The sequence below is a fragment of the Pelodiscus sinensis genome, chromosome 26 (genome assembly GCF_052426305.1).
Source record: "Pelodiscus sinensis isolate ZL-2025 chromosome 26, ASM5242630v1, whole genome shotgun sequence".
Classification (NCBI taxonomy): Eukaryota; Metazoa; Chordata; order Testudines; family Trionychidae; genus Pelodiscus; species Pelodiscus sinensis.
Genome location: NC_143077.1, coordinates 14,308,637 through 14,326,689, shown reverse-complemented (window position 1 = coordinate 14,326,689; position 18,053 = coordinate 14,308,637). Strand labels below are relative to the sequence as shown.

The 18,053-nt window shown below is 51.3% G+C and overlaps 1 protein-coding gene across 2 annotated transcripts in view; it reads left to right on the top strand.

Annotated features, from left to right (window-relative positions):
• The first annotated feature begins 5,687 nt into the window (after positions 1-5,687).
• Positions 5,688-18,053, top strand: part of TCEA3 (transcription elongation factor A3) — a 34,201-nt gene continuing 21,835 nt past the window's right edge. Inside the window, exon 1 of one of the 2 annotated variants that reach the window (XM_075908671.2) lies at positions 5,688-6,010. In XM_075908671.2, the coding sequence (XP_075764786.2) occupies positions 5,942-6,010 (69 nt within the window). In that variant the 5' untranslated portion in view covers positions 5,688-5,941. The remainder of the gene's footprint in view (positions 6,011-18,053) is intronic. The other variant, XM_075908669.2, reaches the window with a different exon arrangement.

The window sequence follows — 18,053 nt, the reverse complement described above, 5'->3', positions numbered from 1 at the left end:
CGTAAATCGACTCCCTTGCAGGGAATACCTCAGGGTCTCTACGGCCCACTTTACTGCGAGGGCCTCTTGTTCTCTCGTGGAGTATCTGGTCTCCCACGGGAACAGCTTACGACTGAGATAAAAAGTGGGGTGTTCTGCACCCTCCATTACTTAGACTCATAGACTTTAAGGTCAGAAGGGACCATTATGATCATCTAGTCTGACTCCCTGCACAGTGCAGGCCGCAGAATCTCACCCACCCCTCCTAGAATAATCCTCTCACCTATATCTCAGATATTTAAGCCTTCAAATACTTTGAAGACCCCAAGATGCAGAGAATCCTCCAGCTGTGATCTGTACCCCATGCTACAGAGGAAGGCGAAAAACCTCCAGGGCCTCTGCCAATCTACCCTGGAGGAAAATTCCTTCCCGACCCCAAATATGGCGATCAGCTAAACCCTGAGCATGTGGGCAAGACTCACCAGCCAGACACCCAGAAAGTTCTCTATAGTAACTCCTATCATCCCTCCATTGACCTATTTCCCACTGATAATGAATGGTCAATTAGTTACCAAGATCATGTTATCTCATCAAACCATCCCCTTCAGAACAGCCCCCAACCCTACCTGCGAGGCATCAGTCTGCAAGATAAATGGTTTATCAAAGTCCAGCTGGATGAGCACATGTTCCTGGGCTAGCGGCACCTTCAAGGTCCGAAAGGCAGCATCACCATCAAGGGTCCACTTGATGTGGCGCGACCGAGGATTCGTGAGGTCTGTAAGGTGTGCTGCGATGGTCACAAAGTTTGGAATAAAGTGGCGGTAGTATCCCGCCAGCCCCAGGAATTGCCGCACCTGCTTCTTCATGGTGGGTGTAGGGCAATCCTGAAGTGCTTGGACTCTGTCCACCAAAAGTCGGAGCTGCCCTCTCCCGCCTGTATAGCCCAGGTAGCTCACCTCTCGACGCCCCCAGTGGCACTTCGCCGGGTTGGCCATAAGGCCTGCCCCCGCTAGAGCTCGCAGCACCTGTGCCAGGTGTTGAAGGTGTTCCATCCAACTGTGGCTATAAATGACGATATAGTCACGACGATATAGTCACTATAAGCGGCCACGTAGTTATTATGCGGATTTAGGACTTCAAAGTAGGAATAAGAGATCCTCCGGAATAGGGCTTTATTCCGGAGGATCAGGCCAGTCTAGACACTTTTTTCCGGCTTATCTACAAGCCGGAAAAAAGCGGCGGACATCTTTATTTAAATCCCGCGGGGGATATTTAAATCCCCCGCGGATTTCCCTATTCTGAAGTTTTAAATTAGCATGCCCTTTTCATAAAAGGGGCCAGTGTAGACGTAGCCTCAGTGTTCTCTGCTACATGCTGTGCAAACTGATTGGAATCCATCCTGTCTCTCCAACAAAAATTAACCGCCGTAAAAAAAGGAACCTCTCCCTCTGGGGACTAAGTCTGTACCCTTACTTTTCCCCTCACATCAGGGGAGAGATCGGTTTACCCACGTTCTCCACCATGTGTCATGGGGCGACTTCTCCTGCCCCCTGCGGCAGGCAGGGAGAGGACCCCGAGTCCTTATGTCAAGTCCCGTTCACGCAGGGGGCCCACTGACCCAAAGTCGATAAGCAAAGTCACTGGCTGGCCCGTTAGGGCAGGGCCTGCTGGCCCAAGTCAATAAACAAAGTCCCTGGCTGGCCCTTTAAGGCAAGTGTTGTGCTGGAGGGTCCCAGATATGGTGGGGCCACACCTCTGGTAGGAGGAACCCGGACCCATCCTACTCCACCGGGTCCCGGCACAGGGGCCTGTGAGGGGCAGGATGGCCCACCACTCCCTTGGCGGGGAAATCCCACCGAAACGCGCCAAGGTTCCCGGGGTGAAAGAGGCTGCTCTTGCCCCTGCCCTGGGTCATTTCCTACCTGGTCTGACAGGGCCCTGCAAGTTCAGTGCAGGGCTGCTTTGTCCCATCACAGTTGGACATTAGGAAAAACTTCCTACCTGTCAGGGTGGTTAAACACGGGGGCTACATCTACGCTGCAGGCTTTTTGCGCAAGAATGCCTGTTCTTGCACAAAACCTTGCAGGGCGTCTACACTGCACACACGTTCTTACGCAAGTAAATTTACAGGACAGCATCAGAAAACAGGGCTTCCTCCGGAAGAGTTATTCCTCTCCCCACGAGGAATAAGCCCTTTTGTGCGAGAGCTCTTCCACAAGAAGGCAATGTAGACAGGCAACATGAATTTCTTGCACTAGAAACCCCTATGGCTAAAATGGCCATCAGAGCTTTCTTGTGCAAGAAAGTGTCCACACTGCCATGCACGCTCTTGCGCAAAAGCACATGGCAGTGTGGACATGCTCTTGTGGAAGATTTTTTGCACAAGAACTGATTTTTCTGCAAAAGAATTCTTGTGCAAGAAGCCGCCAGTGAGGACGTAGCCCCTGGGTGGTTAAAGGGAGGTTGTGGACTCTCCATCACTGGAGATATTTAAGGGTAGGTTAGACAGACACCTCTCAGGGATGATGTAGACCGTGCGTGGTCCTGCCATAAGGGCAAGGGACTGGACTCAAAGGCCTCTTGAGGGCCCTCCCAGTTCTGTGATACTGTACCATTAACTCCATTTTCTACAGCACCTGGGTCCTTGGTGGACTCTCGCTCATCCAGCTGTGAAGAGATGGCAGCTCTTCCACCAGGGATCCTACTTCTAGACCCCACTGTCTCCAAAGCACAGTTTGTGGGCAGCCAAAAGCAGAGCACAACGTTGTGGGAACGCAGCCGAAGAGACAACCTTTCACTTTCTCCTCTTTCCCCAGTGCATTTGCAACTGGGCCTAAGTTAAGCATTTATTTCAGTGAATATTCAGGTGAAATACATGCTGACATGAGAGGTTTTTTTCCCCTGGAAGTGGTAGAATTCTTCTTCCTGGGCTCTTACTGAGGCTTCTAGATGAAAACACGTGAAGGAATTCTTAAGTTCTCTCCCTACAGTTCTTGGTGTCAGATTGCATAAGGGATCCTGTCCAGGACAGCAATTTATATGTGTTCCCACCTGCCTTTTTCGATTTGGAGCAGCCATTTTATACCCAGCTCTCCTGACAACCCAGAAAGGAGAGGGCTTGGCTCCCAAGGAGTAAGACTAAAGATTTACAGCTGGGGCAGGTATAGCTTTACTTAGAGACATTCCTTTATATTAATAAAAACAAATTCTCCTTCCAATAGCCCTATAGAATGTTACACTGGGAAAAACTTTGGAACAGCTAGACTGAGATGTAAATAATAAAATTCCCAGCCATGGAGATCCCAAAATGCTGAAAAGCAGTAGCAATTTTGCCTGGCTGTGGTTGGGTTGTCTGACTTAAAATGGCTGAATGGGGCAAAATAATAATAATAAAAAGCTAAACCCCCATGCTCTGAAAATCAGGGGTCTTTTGAGATCTATGAGAATGGACCCCCAAAATCACTAATTGCCTTTCAACATGTGGATCCCAAAGCCTCAATTCAGCAAAACCCTTAGACATGTTCTGAGTCTTCTTCAGTGAGATTTAAGAATAGCACCAATTATCCAAAGCACTTGAGCTCAATGTCTTCATTAAGAGCACAGAGACACTTCAAGCTCAGGGTATTATTCTGAGGACAAAGTGAGGCAGGACCCTCCTAAGCCTGATTTTTAAAAATGCTGATGCCCACTGAGTTCAGTGGGGGATGGGGAGCCCTTGGTCTTTTGAAAATTAGGCTGCTTCTACAGGTGTCTAAATGTGGACTTAAATCTTGTTTTTTTGAAAACTGATCTGACTTTAATTTTCGCCTTGACACTGTTCTCTTCCTGCAGTTCCCTTGCCTTGAACATTGTAAATGAGACAGATCAGTTTCTGTTCCTAATTGGTTTCAGTTTTACCCTTGTTGGTCAGTTTCATTTTCTGGTTTTCTTGCTGCAGCCTAAAATTGTTTGTTTTTCAACACTGCAGTAATCTATTATCCCTGCCCCTCAACTGCTATATTAAAATGTTTCTAGTCCTCCATACACATCCATGCCTGCCCTTAATGCTAAACCCTACATTTTAAGCCTACTTCCCTGGCCTCCATGAATGGCATGGATTTTATCATACATGTATGTACCTCGCTCCCCTTGGCTGGTGTTTTGAAGCTGGCAGAGTCCAACAGCCTGAGTTGTACTCAGATTGCTTAAAAATGCTCAACTGGGAGAGCCGTTCTTAGCTTGAATTTGAAAATAAACTTTAGGGGGAAAATAAAACCAGCGAATTAATGGCACTGTTCAAAACCACTGACTAGACAATCTCTCCTCCCTTCTGTTTTGCACACATGTGCACATCTACAATCTCTCTCTTTTAATTTTGCATATTCCCCCTGAGCTTTATCAGCAACATCCACCACCTGATCTTAGGCTCTCGAGCATGAATACTGTTGTAAAGTTGTTTAGAAATATAGGGCATGCCACCTTAAAACAGATCACCCTGTCCAGTTTGCTGTCTTCACTGAGAGCTTATGCTTCAGAGCTTGAGAAACCTAAAGTTGGTGTGTTGTGAAACCCTGCTTATGGACTATCAGATAATTCCTTCCTGACCCCTCATAGTGGAGCAGATTGTGCTTTGAAGCATGGGATTGGGTCACCAGGGCTGGGGGAAACTTTTTCTGCAAAACTCAAATACTTTTTGATGGAAAGCTGGGTCTGAGACTAAATTACCTTTTTTTTACAAAAATGCCTGCTGTTTGTGTGTGGAAATGTTTCCTTCAAAAAGCTGAATATCCCACATCTGAACTATTTTATTGTGGATACTCTGCCATAATGTCTCCTATGAGTTGTAGTTTGTGCCATGTGCTGAACAGACATCTGGTAATGATCAGTTCCTCTCCCAGGGACCTTAAACAACCCAGCTATTTACAACATCACTGCCAATGTTATTAGCCTTAAAATTAACCCATACTTTAAAAGACATCTCCCCAGCTATTAAAATAAATATTCACCTGTGAAACCTGCTGCTGCAGACAATTAGTTTAACAGGCTCTTTACAAGGGCTAGCTGCTACAAGGCATAAGACCAGCATGATGCCTGACCTACAATAAAATGGCATGCATCACCAAACCCTCATGCTTCAGGACACATGTTGGTCACCAGCTGTGGTCAGGAAGAAATTTCTCTTGTCTCTCAATGGGAAAGTGGTGCAGGGAATCTTATTCTGAAGAACCGGGCCCTGGCCTCTGTTGGATGCAAGAGCCTGGACTGGAAAATCCATGGCCTGTGGCAAAATGGTTGTAGGGGAAATTCCCAGACTATTTTTGTGGAGCCAGGAGCCAAGCCTTAGAGCAGGTGGGGGCTGGGAGAAACGCAGACTTTAAAGAGCAGCGGGCCAGCCCTCCCCCGCCCCCCAGCGTCTTCCCACGGTGGCATCTCTGCTCCCCCCTCCGGCCTTGCTAATAGATTTATCCATGTGGGTGCAGTAGAGTGTGTCTGTGTGTGTGTGGGGGGGGGGGAGCTGTGAGTCCCACCCGTGACAGGAGCAAGGCAGCTGCAGGCACCGCTCCTGGTGTAGCTTGTCGCGCGCGGGGGGATCCGGCCCGGGCGCTCCAGCTGCGTTCACACGCGACCCGCGCCCCCAGCCCCCGCCCGGCCCCGCTCAGACCTTGGCCCCTATATTTAGCCCGTCCCCCTGGTGCTATTTTGGCTGTATGTGCCACGCCCCCTTCTCCGCTTTCGCTCTCTCGCTCCCGACTCCTCGTCTTTTCCCCCTGCCCTGCCGAGCTGTCAGCCGCCCCCGCGGCCCGAACCCGCAGAAAAGTTCCACAAACACCCCCCCCCCCCGACCGCCCCAGGCCCAGATGCAAACAGAGCCGAGTTGCCCCGGGGGCGAGCGCCTGGCCTCTTCTGTCGTGTAAACCCCCCCCCTCCCCGCTCCGTCCGCTCCGGCGTACGCCAAAACTTCGGAGCGAGCCGAGCCGCCGTCATGGGGCGAGCCGAGGAGCTGGTGCGGATCGCAAAGAAACTGGATAAGATGGTGACCAGGAAGAACACGGTGAGTAAACCCAGAGAGGGCGTGTAGCAAGATAGGAAACACGAAAAACCAAAACGTTGTGTGTGTTGACACCGTGTGTGTGTGTGTGTGTGTGTGTGTAGCGGTGTGTGTGTGTGTAGCAGTCTGTGTGCGCGTGTAGCTGTGTATGTGTGTGAGCAGCCGTGTCTGTTTGTATGTGCAAGTGTGTGTGTGTGTGTAGCAGTCTGTGTGTGCGTGTGTAGCTGTGTATGTGTGTGAGCAGCCGTGTCTTTGTATGTGCAAGTGTGTGTGTAGCAGTATGGGTGGGTGTGGCCCAAGTTAAGAAAAAAAGCAAAACTGTGTGTGTGTGTGTGTGTGTGTGTGTGTGTGTGTGTAAACTTTGCAGCTTAGCTCCTGTGGTTTTGTTTTGTTCTGGTTTGGTTTTTTTTCAACTTGGATCTGTGCAGCACAAGACAACCTCCTGGCTCAGTCCTGCAGGTGGAGGGAGGAGGGGCTGCTTGGCTTGTCTTCCAGCTGATCTGGGGGAAGGTAGCTGCTGACCGACTGTGTCTGATTTGACCTTGGGGAAAGCTCCCCTGGGGCTTAGCACCTCTGAAAACCAGGCCCTCAAAGCTTTGTGCCCCCAAAACGTCCACGAAAACGACAAAAGTTTCTTGTAGCCTGAGCCTTTGGGTTTCAGGCCTCCCGTCTAAGCCCCGTGCATTTGATTTCCCTCGATTTCCCTGTGCATCTGAGCTGCTGTTTTCCCTGGCTTCCTGACAGGATTTTCATTTTGCCAGAGTTTGGTCACGTGAAAAATGTGTTTCTCAAGCTCACCCATCCTGTGGGGCGTTTGGATTTTCCTTTGTGTCACCCCCCTCGCCCTCATGCCGCCCTAGCTCTAGCTCAAGGGCAGGGTTTGGAGGGGGTAGAGTGTGGGCCAAGACCGCAAGTGTTTGGCAGGAATCTGAACAGTGCAAACCCAATCTCCCTCGGGTGCTCATCCAAAGAGATTGGGCTGGGGCAAAGCAAACATATCCAGGACGGGCGGGGGAGGGGAAGGAGCGAGGTATGGAAACCTTTTTCACAAGAGAATGAAAAAATGGAAGGCGGGGAGGGGGCGGGGTGGGGGAGGCAGAATGAATTTAAATTAACGCTCGTAAAGCCCCGCATGTCAGTGCGCACAGGTTGTAAGAGCAAACAGGACAGGTGTCCCTACCCGCCCTGAGCATTTCAAGCAAAGAGTTAATTGTAGGTACAACCAGCCTGATCCTTCCTGTGCATCCGTCTTGTCCTGGGGAAGGTGTGCTGGCTTGGCTTCCCCTGACTTCTTTTTTGGGGACAGCTCCTTAGCTGGCGTAGCTCTCCGTTGCATTGACGCTGCCCCATTCCACTGGCAGGGGATCTGGGCCCCATTGGCTCTGGTGCCCTGCGATCAGGATCCAGGGAAGGCGGGGCGGGGGTGTGAAGTTAATATTTTACTTTCCTTGTGACCTTTGCCTCAATGGAGTGTAATTAACCCGCTCTCCCTCCCCCCAATCAGTGTATACCATTGGAGTGCTAATGCTGGCAGCTGCTGTAATGCTGGGCCTTGGATTTGTTCTAAGGCAATCGGGAGTCACTGCCGAAGCAAACCACGACTTGACGTAGCAGGATGGAGGACACGGGCCCTGCATGCTGGTGAAACAATGTGCCTAGCAGCTCTCAGTCCTTCCAGCATGAGACCTGGTGCCTCTGGCTGGCTTGGCCTGCAACGGGGGGAGGTGCCTGTTTAAAAATGGGGAAGCATGTTAAAATGTTCCCCCACGTGACAGGGGTTGCAGCACAGAATCTGTTAAGGAGCTTAAAATTGCTGCAGAGTCCCCTGACGGTTTCTAATTATCAGTGCATGGTGGGTGTGTTGGTTTCTCTGTTGCATGGCATATGCATGTGCCCAGCCTGATTCTACATTGTAACCTGCCACTGGGCAGATTTGAACCTGGGACTTCTGGAGTTAGTATAGGAGCCTCTACATCTTGAGCTATAAAAGCAACTGGCTCTTAGGTTAGGCTGTAGAGCTCCCTTGTTCTTATCTCTTGCTGTAAGTGGTCTAAGTGCCACTACATGGGACAGTGAACCACACTAGGGGTGTGTCTAGACTACAGGGTTTTGTCGACAAAAGTGGCCTTTTGTCAACAAAACTATACCTGCATCTACACTACCACCGAGTTCTGTTGACAGTAAGTCAACAGAACGTGGCAGTTTTTTCGACGGCAGTAAACCTCCTTCTACAAGGAATAACACCTTTTGTCGACAGAGTTCTGTCGACAAAAGGTGCTATTGCATTCACACTGTGCTTTTTCAAAAGGGAGCATCTAGACTCTGTCGAAAAAGCGGCTTGCTTTGTTGACAGAACTGGCTGTAGTCTAGACAGTCTTTGTCGACAGAAGCCTCTGTTGGCAAAAGCCTGTAGTCTAGACGTTCCCCTAGGTGTGTGGGTTATATTTGCACCAGTGCAAAGTGGGTGTAAAGGGCCCCTCTAAATGCTAGTGCTTGGCCCTTGTTTCATGCATGGGTCAATGGCTGCAGAAGGCCGGGGCAACAGAGAATTGAGAATTGGCGCCTTCTCCAGGGCTCCCGCTGCTGTGCTAGTCTAGATGTGCTAATTGTGCTAGTCTTGATAGCAGCTGCGGTGGAAACACCGGGGTAGGGTGGAAATGCCCTTTTACCTCCATCTCGTCTGCAGGGGACCACGAGCCATGGTCCCTGGAACCTTTCACACTTGGAGGAGGCTCTACGTCTGCCCCAAGTGTGCCTGGCCAGGCTGGGCGAATGTTCCCAGGGTACCTGTGCGGTCTGTATTATTTCTGGCCAGTGACAGGCCACAAGCCACTTGTACTGCTCAGGACCAGCGAAGCCAAGGTGCTGTGTAGCTGCCAGAGGTACCTCAAGTGGCAAACCAGGGAGAACCCATTGCTCAGTATTCATCATAGCGACAACTTGTGCCTTATCTGGCAACCCCATTTGATCCTCTGCAGGGCCATTCTGATGCCAGGCTCAATGCCAAAATTAGAATGAATGAAATGTGCCCCAATGCTGGGTATGCGTGTAATCAGTAGCCAAGGATGGCCCAGTTGCTTACTGGGGGTCCCACAGCCAGCCTGTGACTTCTGCCTGGAGATGTCTCCAAAGCCACCGTCCTTTAGGAGGACGTAAGGGAAAGTGTGCCCAAGGAGCAGGTGCTGAGGGAGCAGCCTAGATGTGCATAGGGTGGGACACAGAGCGGGTCTGAAAACACAAGCTGAATTCCTGGGTGTCTTTCTGAAGGACCAGAGAGACAGAACTGAAAGGAACTCTCCTGCCCAAAGTGTTAGCCCGTTAGCCTTGGAAAGGAATGGCACTAGATCTGCGTGGAGAAGAGGGACTTGGCTCTCAAAGAGCCGCCAGTCCAGCTTTGCAGCAGTCTTGCTTCTCACTAGACCAACAGGGGTTAGACACTGAAGAATCAGACTTTGCCTGCAGGTCCCACCTGGCCAGCCCCGAACACCATGCTTCTGGCATGCGGCGATTTCAGGCATGTTGCTCCGAGGCCCCGGCACCAGCAAATGAATGGACTTCCAGTTCCAATTGCACTGAGGGCTACAACAAAAGCCACCCCATCCGAGTTCTGCTAGGCTCTGAGACACCCTGCTAGGGACCAGAGAAACTTTGCTGCTTAAGGGTTGACCGATCAGAACAGAGCTGTCCCAGAGAGGTAAACCTTTGTTCTCACTGGCCCTGCTGGTGCAGATGTGCAGCAGCTTTCCTGAGGTTCTCTTTAACTTTGAAAATGGAGCTGGAAACTGAACCAAGCTTCAACTGGAAACCCACTGCTCCGAAGACTGGATGGGGGAAAATGTTGGACAACCCCAGCATTGTACCTGCCTTGCTGGGTCCTAGGTGGCTGAGATTGATCAAGGGGCTCAATCCAGAAGCAATAGTCTGTAGGGCACAAGCCCAGCTGAATTGTCCCATGCCCCTAGTAGCACTGGTACGGGTGCTGCACACATCACAGCCCTAGTGCAGAGAATTCAATGAGCAGGAATCTACTCCTTTGGGACCAATCTCTGGGGGTGAGCAGCACTGACTGAGTGGCAAAGCCATCGATGCTTCTGAACCGATTGTGTGTTAGACTAGCTCTTCTTAAATATTGTTTATGTAGAGAACCGGGGGGGGGGGGGGGTGAGCACGTGCGTGCTGTTTCTTCACACCTAGAAGAGGAAGCTGGGCACAGGGACAGGGAGGGGGAGAAGACTGAAATTTTCGTACCCAGAAATGAGCTTCCAACAAAGATAGTTTTACCCCATGGGAAAATCTCACTTTTAATGACATTCTTTGGTGGGGGAAATGTCAGTTCCAAACAAAGAGAAAATGTTGATTTTGTTCCGTTTTATTGAAGTGTTCCTCGTAAATTCATAATTTTTTCATTGGAAATATTTTCTGGGAGAAAATGTGGTTGGGTTTTTACTCAGCTCTGGCTCTAAGTATCTGCTTGTGGCCAGGATAACTGTATCCTCGCAAATGGACGTGCCATGCTCAGCGTTAGAAGGCTGATTCTTTACCACTCAGAGGCAAGTGGGCAAGGTTTTCTCTTTTCCTGGACCAGTGTCTGTTAGTGGGAGAGACAAGCCTGGGACCTGATCCATGGAGCGCTCCTTGAGCGCCGGGTCAGCTTGGAAGCTTGTCTCTCTCACCAACAGAAGTTGGTCCAGGAAAAGATATTACCTCACCCCTCTCGTCGCTAATATCCTGGGACCAGCACAGCTCCAGCAACACTTTATCACTAGCGCAGCACAACTATCCTCACGTGTTGCAGGGCTTTGAGCTGCCGGCTGAGCCACAAGGAGCCTGTCTCCATAGTAAGGATTAAGGATGTTAAATTGCAGTTAATTGACTAGTCAAGTAGTCGATGGAATTTCCATCGACTACTTGACTAGTCGATAGGCACTTCCGCATTCCTCCTTTGAAATGTACAAGAGCCCCCTCTGACTCCTCGCTGCAGGTGGGTGTGCTTGCTCTGAAATGTACAAAAGTCTTGTGCATTTCAAAGTCTTGGAGCCCAGGGTCAGCGGGGGACTTTGAGTCCCCCGCTGACCCTGGGCTCCATGATGCACTGCATGCCGCGGCACTCTCCCTTTAAAATGCTGAAGCGCTGTGGACTCTCCAGCTGACCCTGGTTTTGCGCGGCATTTCAGCAGAACCCAGGATCATCGGGGCAGCGTTTCAAAAGGGCAGCAGCTGCACAGCTGATCCCCGGCTCAGCTGTGCAGCGCTGCCCCTTTAAAACGCTGCCTCTGCATTTCAGAGGGCAGTGCCGTGGAGCCCGGGGTCAGGTGGGGTCTCCCCGGCTGACCCTGGGTTCTGGGGAAATGCCACGTGGAACCCAGGGTTACCTGGGGGAGTCCGCAGCGCTTCAGCATTTTAAAGGGCGAGTGCGGCACAGCTGATCCGGGGATCAGCTGTGCGGTAGCTGCCCTTTTAAAACACCGCCTTGGGGTTTCAAAGTGGCAATGCCACACAGCTGATCCCCGGCTCATCTGTGTGATGCTGCCACTTTGAAGTACAGCTTCTTCCCCCTCCCCCAACTTTGCTGCCTCTGTCTGATAGAGGCAGCAGGAGGAGGCAGGGATCAACTAGTTAACTATTTGACTGACTATCTGATAAGCAATAGACTAGTCCTTAGCATCCTAAGTAAGGATGTTAAATTGTGTTGAAATTTCCATTGACTACTTGATTAGTTGATAAGGGGGGAAACTGCAGAGCTGCGGCGGGGTTAGCTCCTAGCTCCAGGAGCTAACCTGCTGCACCTCTGCCTTTTAAATGTAGTAAGAGTTGTCCAGCTCTTACTACATTTAAAAGGCAGGTGCAGCGTCTGGGACCGGCTGCGAGCTGGGACAGCTGAGTCCTGGCTCATGCCCAGTCCCTTACTGAGCCTCTGCCTCCCCTGCTCCCTCCCCGCCCTCCGCAGGGATAATGCTGGTGGGAACTGGCTTTTAAGCTTGCTCCTCCCAGCACCTGTTCCTGCTCCCCTGCCTCTTGCTGCCTCTGGTAGAGCAAGGGTGGGGAGAAGCGACTAGTTGAGTAGTGACTCAACTACCCGACAAGCCAGGCCTGGGCAAAATATGGATCCGGCCCGCCAAGCCACCAGATCCAGCCCAGGGATGCTGCGGGGAACCCCAGGCAGGCTCCCTGCTTGCCTTGCCCCGCCCCACATGCACACTGCTCAGAAACGTGACTGAGGGGTAGTTTCACTTTAAAAACTGAGCCTGGAGGGGAGGGGGGGAAGCTTTAGGAGCTGCTCTCACCCCCAGCACAATCCCATTGGCTGGCTTCTGGCCAGAAACTGGCCAATGGGAGCTGCCTGTTTCAATAACAGGCAGCCACAAGGCACAAGGGGCTCCTAGTTATTCACAGAGCACATGCCTGCAGCCTCTGCGGGGGCGAGGCAGGCAGGGAAGCTGAATCAGGAACCGGCTGGTAAGTCTCCTGGCCAGAGCCTGCCTCTGGCACCCCAGCCCCTTCTTTCCCCAACCCTCTGCCCTCCTACTCCACATACCCAAATCCTCTGCCCCCCTCCTGCATCCATACCCCCTCCCAGATCCATCACCCCAATTCCATGCCTGAGATCAGTCCCCTCCTGCCCTAGCTCACAACCTAAACTCCTGCACCTCCTCCTGTACCCCAATTCCCTGCTTTAGGTCAAAGTCCAGGGCCCTAGGTCACAACAGTCTCCTTCACCAAAACTCCCGCCCTTACCCCCAGCTCCGTTCTGCACCCAACCTCCATCCCAGACCCCTCCCCTCCTTCATTAATATGGAAGAGTGCGGCCCCTGACCACTTTCCAAATTGTTGAAGTGGCCCTCCATCAAAAATTATTGCCCGCCCCTGCGATAAGTCCAGGCTTATTGGGTAGTCAACTACTTGAGTAGTCACAACCTTACACCATAGCAGTGCCCCTTGGGTTGTCTGTCAGCCCCTATTGGGGCACAACACACTACGCCAGCAGCCACACCCGTTTATTCACCCTGGCAGTGTTTTGCACCCATCGTGCACTTGCTGTGCATCGCTGTGTCTGTGACATGGGGAACAAGGCAGTGGAGAAGCGGGCCCGAGCACAAGACCCTATGGGGTAACATGGGCATGCTGTAGAGGAGGTGTAGTTAAAAAGCTGGAATAGCCAAACCCAGGCTGCTTTTGGTAAGGAAACCATGAACTACCACCCCCCTGTTAAGGGGGGCAAGATGTTGGTAAAGGGCGGCACGTGCTGGCACTGTGCCAGAGTTCAGAGCCATGGGCGGCAGGTGAAGGCCTTGCTGGGGAAGGCAGCTGAAGCCCCGCCCCTTCTTCCCAAAGCCACACCCCTTCCCAAGATCATGCCCTTTCACAACCTTCTCCACAAGCCAAGTCCTGCCCAACCCCAGCTAAGGGCCGGGGCTACTGTGCAGCATGGCCCCAGTCTTTCCAGCTGGGTAGCTGGGCAGTGTAGACACTTTTGGGAAGGCAATTCCTTCCCTTGCCTATGTTACCTGCCGCCCATGTTCAGAGCCTGACATTCCTGTAACTGTGACTTCACTGGGGTTCTGGCTTTACCCCTGGCTGTCTGCAACCTAAGAACATAAGAACGGCCATACTGGGTCAGACCATAGGTCCAGGTAGACCAGTATCCTGTCTTCTGACAGGGGCCAATGCCAGGAATTCCCAGAGGGAATGAACAGAACAGAGACTCATCAAGCAATCCCACCCCACCATTCCTACCCATCCTGGCTAATAGCCATTGATAGACCTATCTTCCATGAATTTATCTAGCTCTTTTTTGAACCCTGTTAAAGTCCTGTCCTTCACAACATCCTCTGGCAAGGAGTTCCACAGGTTGACTGTGCTCTGCATGAAGAAAAACTTCCTTTGGTTTCTTTTAAACCTGCTGCCTATTAAACATCCAGTGTGGCCAGGAACGTGGTGGAGCGGAGTTACTCTCTGTGCCTGGGACTGCAGCGGGAGAGGTGCAGAGACCTGCTGGAGTAACCCAGGGAGGGGCACTGCTCATGGACTCCTTGTCCTCAGATTCCACCCTGCTGCAGTAGAGCTGGGCACCAGGATGTGCTGCGTTGGTGCATTTCCTGCGCCGCGCCTGGGGGCTGCCCCCCTGCACTGTGCTCTTCTCGTAGTGAATGTAACTGCCCCAGCAGCTCTGGTAATAGCCCCATGAAGGTAGTCAGGAAAGGAAATCACCTTAGCCTAAGGTAGAGCGGGGCTTGCTATAGTTAGCCCTGAGTTTAGCACCGAACCACCACAGCTGGACGGGGCCATGGCGAGCTTTCAGGCCTGCTGCCCCGCTGGGAATGAGGGAGAGGAGAGGAAGCTTTCCTGGTTGTGCCCAGAGTGGCCACCAGGGCTCCCTGGAGGCTCCTGATTTCGAATTAAGTGTCTACACAGCACTTAATTCGAAATAGCTCTTTCGAATTTGGCATTACTCCTCGTAGAATGAGGTTTACCAAATTCAAAATAAGGGCTCCAGTATTTCGAATGTATTTCAAAATGGCGGTTTGCCTGTGTAGACGCTATTAACGTTAATTCAAAATAACGGCTGTTATACTTTGAATATAGCGGCTGAATAAGTTTGTAGTGTAGACATACCCCCTTAGGGAACAGAGAAGAAGTTTGTTGAGCTGGGCGGGAGCTGTGCTGTGGGTGAGGTCCTGATGCCCTTTTCTAGAAGACAAATGCAGGCAAAAGTGGAGAGCCAACAGTAGCAAAGGTAGCAAATGCAGCAGCTGTCTCCGGGGTGGACTTTCTCCTGCAGAGCTCAGTGCTGGAGAAACAGGTTCAGTGCATGAGACCTGGGTAATTTGGACCAGCATCGGGCTGTTTAGGCGACTGCTTTTAGTTGCTTCTCCGAGGTCACAGGTTACAGCAGTGTTGCAAGATGTACAGTCTTGACAGCTGGCTAAGGCAGAGTTTTATTAGACAGAATTGAAAAGGGGGGGTGTGGAGAAGAAATAAGGTGGGGAAGGAAAAGGACATGTCGGGGGGGAGGGGGAGAAGAGACAAAGTCTCAGATCCCAGCTGGTGTTTGGGTCCCTCTCTCTGGCCCACTCTAGTCAGCACAACCCTTAGGGCCAGGAGCTGGGAGGCCCACATCGCAAGAGATGGGGAGGCTGGGAGCCAGGAGGGTGAAACTCGCTGCAGCGGCCAATTTTGCTCCCAGAGTCTCTCCCTGAAGGGAGCGTCCAGCAGAGCAACTCGTTCTCTCCTTATTTCGTCCACCAGCTCGGCTGAGTTTCCAACAGCAAGTTCGATTCGCTGGTTTCTGGGCCCGCGCTGGACTTATTTGCCAGGCACAGTCTGAACCCAGGCCTTGAGTTCTCTCACGAGGCCTCTTTGTTTGGGCTAGTTCAATCTTTCCGTCTCCCTCTCGTACATTTCACTGATTGAGACAGGTTAGGGTGACACCTTCCAAACTTCCATGGGGTTTGGACAGTGGTGCTCCCAGTTCGGGTAAAGCGGTAGCCCCGGTTATTACAGCGGTGTCACTGACAGCAGGGCTGGGCTTGCTGCGTCTAACTGAACGCCCCCTGCGGAGCCTGCTTGCCGAATCCAAGTTTGTAATCGGATCCCAGCCATCGCGGTATCAGACTGTAGTTTGGTGTCAGCTGCTGCCTCGTACTCTCAGAAAGCTGGGGAGGAACCAAGCTATGCACCATGGTGCAATCTGGTGCCAGCCTGCTCCTCTCCTCCCGCTCGGGGGCTGCCGCTACCAGTCTCCGTGCCCCATGTGTGGTGGTCCATGTGGGAGAGAAAAACCAAGACTGCTGTTGAGATGGGCAAGGGGATTCTTGCGTTAAGGCTCCTGAACAGACTCCCTCCTACTCTCCCCTGGCTCTCTGTGCTGCCTAGAGTTGCTATCCAGGGTCTCCTTAAGTCTTGGCCTGGTCTCCGTGCTTACACTCCAGAGGGACTGGGGCCTGTTTGAGGCACTTTACCCTACGAATCCACAACAGATGCATTTCCCTAGCTTGGGCTGGGCTTAGGAAACATGCAGAAACTGGAGAAGGCCCAACTGTGGCATCTCCTTTCCATCTGCTATGAATGTGACCTCCCCCGTCCGGGGAATAAAAATATCATAATAAAAAAGAGCTTTTAAAAAATGTAGGTTCCAGTTTTTCTTTTGACTCACGGCAGCCAGATCGTACAGAGTCATTGTCAGCCTTCCCGGGCGTGGGGAATTGGATTGGAGTAGCTGAAAGATGCACGTTTCGTGTTAGAATGTGTGGCCTGTGGGAAGAGCTGTCAAATCAACTGAAATGAGCGACTGGGGGTTTTATCCATTGCGGGCCAGGTTTGCAGTTGGGGCGAATCTGCGCTGCTGGGTTAGCTTAATGGAGCTGTTTCAGTTGACACCAATGAAGAATCTGGCCTCTTTGCTCATCCCCTTCCCTATAAATTAGAGCTGGGAAAATGCTTTCCACTGGGAACTGATAGCAAGAAAACTGACCTTGAGGGGCACAGGCAAAGAGAGGAGAGAGTTTCAGCTGGGAATTAAAATGTGAGGGAGAGTCCCTGGGGGCAGCGAGATCATGGAGGTTCTGTGGAATAGGAGCTGCAGAGATGGAGGCTGTCTCACCAAAAGAAGTGAATGGGAGACCAAAAGCGGGATCTGTCTTGCTGTGGCACATATTTGCCCACCCCCCTGCTTCCTGTCGGGTCACTGTCTTTAACGTATTCCTCCTCCTACACCCCTGGGAGGCAGACACGGGAGTGCTATTATCCCTGTTGGACAGTTGGTAAAACTGATGCACAGAAAGGCAACGACTTGCCCAAGGTGGTTGTGATGGATAGGAGGAGCGCTGGCCAGCACTCTGTGACTAAGGGGTTAAACTCAGGTAGCTAGCAAGGGTGTTGGCAGAGAGCCAGAAGAGCCAATGGGGATACAGTGCTCTTCTACCTGGTCTGCTCTTCCTTTGGGTGAATCTAAGAAGGGCTGGAGGGAGCCGATGCAGTACTTAGAATTACCGTGCCTAGAAGAAATATTGGACATGGGAGTGAACTGGGCATGGATCGTGAGTAGAGGGAAAAGGTGTATTTAGTTGCAATCAAGGTATTTTTCTTTCTTTTGGTTGCTTGGATAAATGTCTGTGTGAATCTGTGCCTTTCCTTCCCCACTCACTATCTAAGGCTGTGTCCAGACTCCATGCCTCCGTCGACGGAGGCATGTAGATTAGCCAGATCGGAAGAGGGAAATGAAGCCGCGATTAAAATAATCGCGGCTTCATTTAAATTTAAATGGCTGCCCCGATCTGCCGATCAGCTGTTTGTCGGCAGATCGGGAGAGTCTGGACGCGATGCCCCGACAAAGAAGCCTTTCTTCATCGACACAGGTAAGCCTCGTGAAACCAGGTTTACCTGTGTCGATGAAGAAAGGCTTCTTTGTCGGGGCATCGCGTCCAGACTCTCCCGATCTGCCGACAAACAGCTGATCGGCAGATCGGGGCAGCTATTTAAATTTAAATGAAGCCGCGATTATTTTAATCGCGGCTTCATTTCCCTCTTCCGATCTGGCTAATCTACATGCCTCCGTCGACGGAGGCATGGAGTCTGGACACAGCCTAAGAGCGTACCCAGAGATGCTCTCTGCGTTTTATTTTGTTTTACTCAATTTCTGTGTAATACCTAGCAACCAAGTATGCTTTATCAAGTATATCTTTTGGTTTTGTTAATAAAATCACCCTTTTTAAGGCAATGATTTGATTCGTGTGTCCTGGAAAGCAACAGGAGATCTGTCTGTGTGTGTATCTGCCTGCCTAAGACTGAGCGGACAGTTACCAGAGACTGCAGCTTGTTTTCTCTCTTTTTTTTCTTCTTCGAGCTCTCTTTTAGTAAAGGACCTTGGGGGTACCCTTCTGGAAGAAGTGCCAAGTGCTTTCTTCCTGGGATCAAGAAGTAAGGGGTGGTGTTGTTTTTTCACTTGGTGGTGGCAGCTACCCCCCCGAAGTCAGTGAATCTGTGACTCTAGGGAGTTTATGTAAGCAGGGTCTATAAAGGCAAGGTACTTAAGATCTCTTGTGGGCCC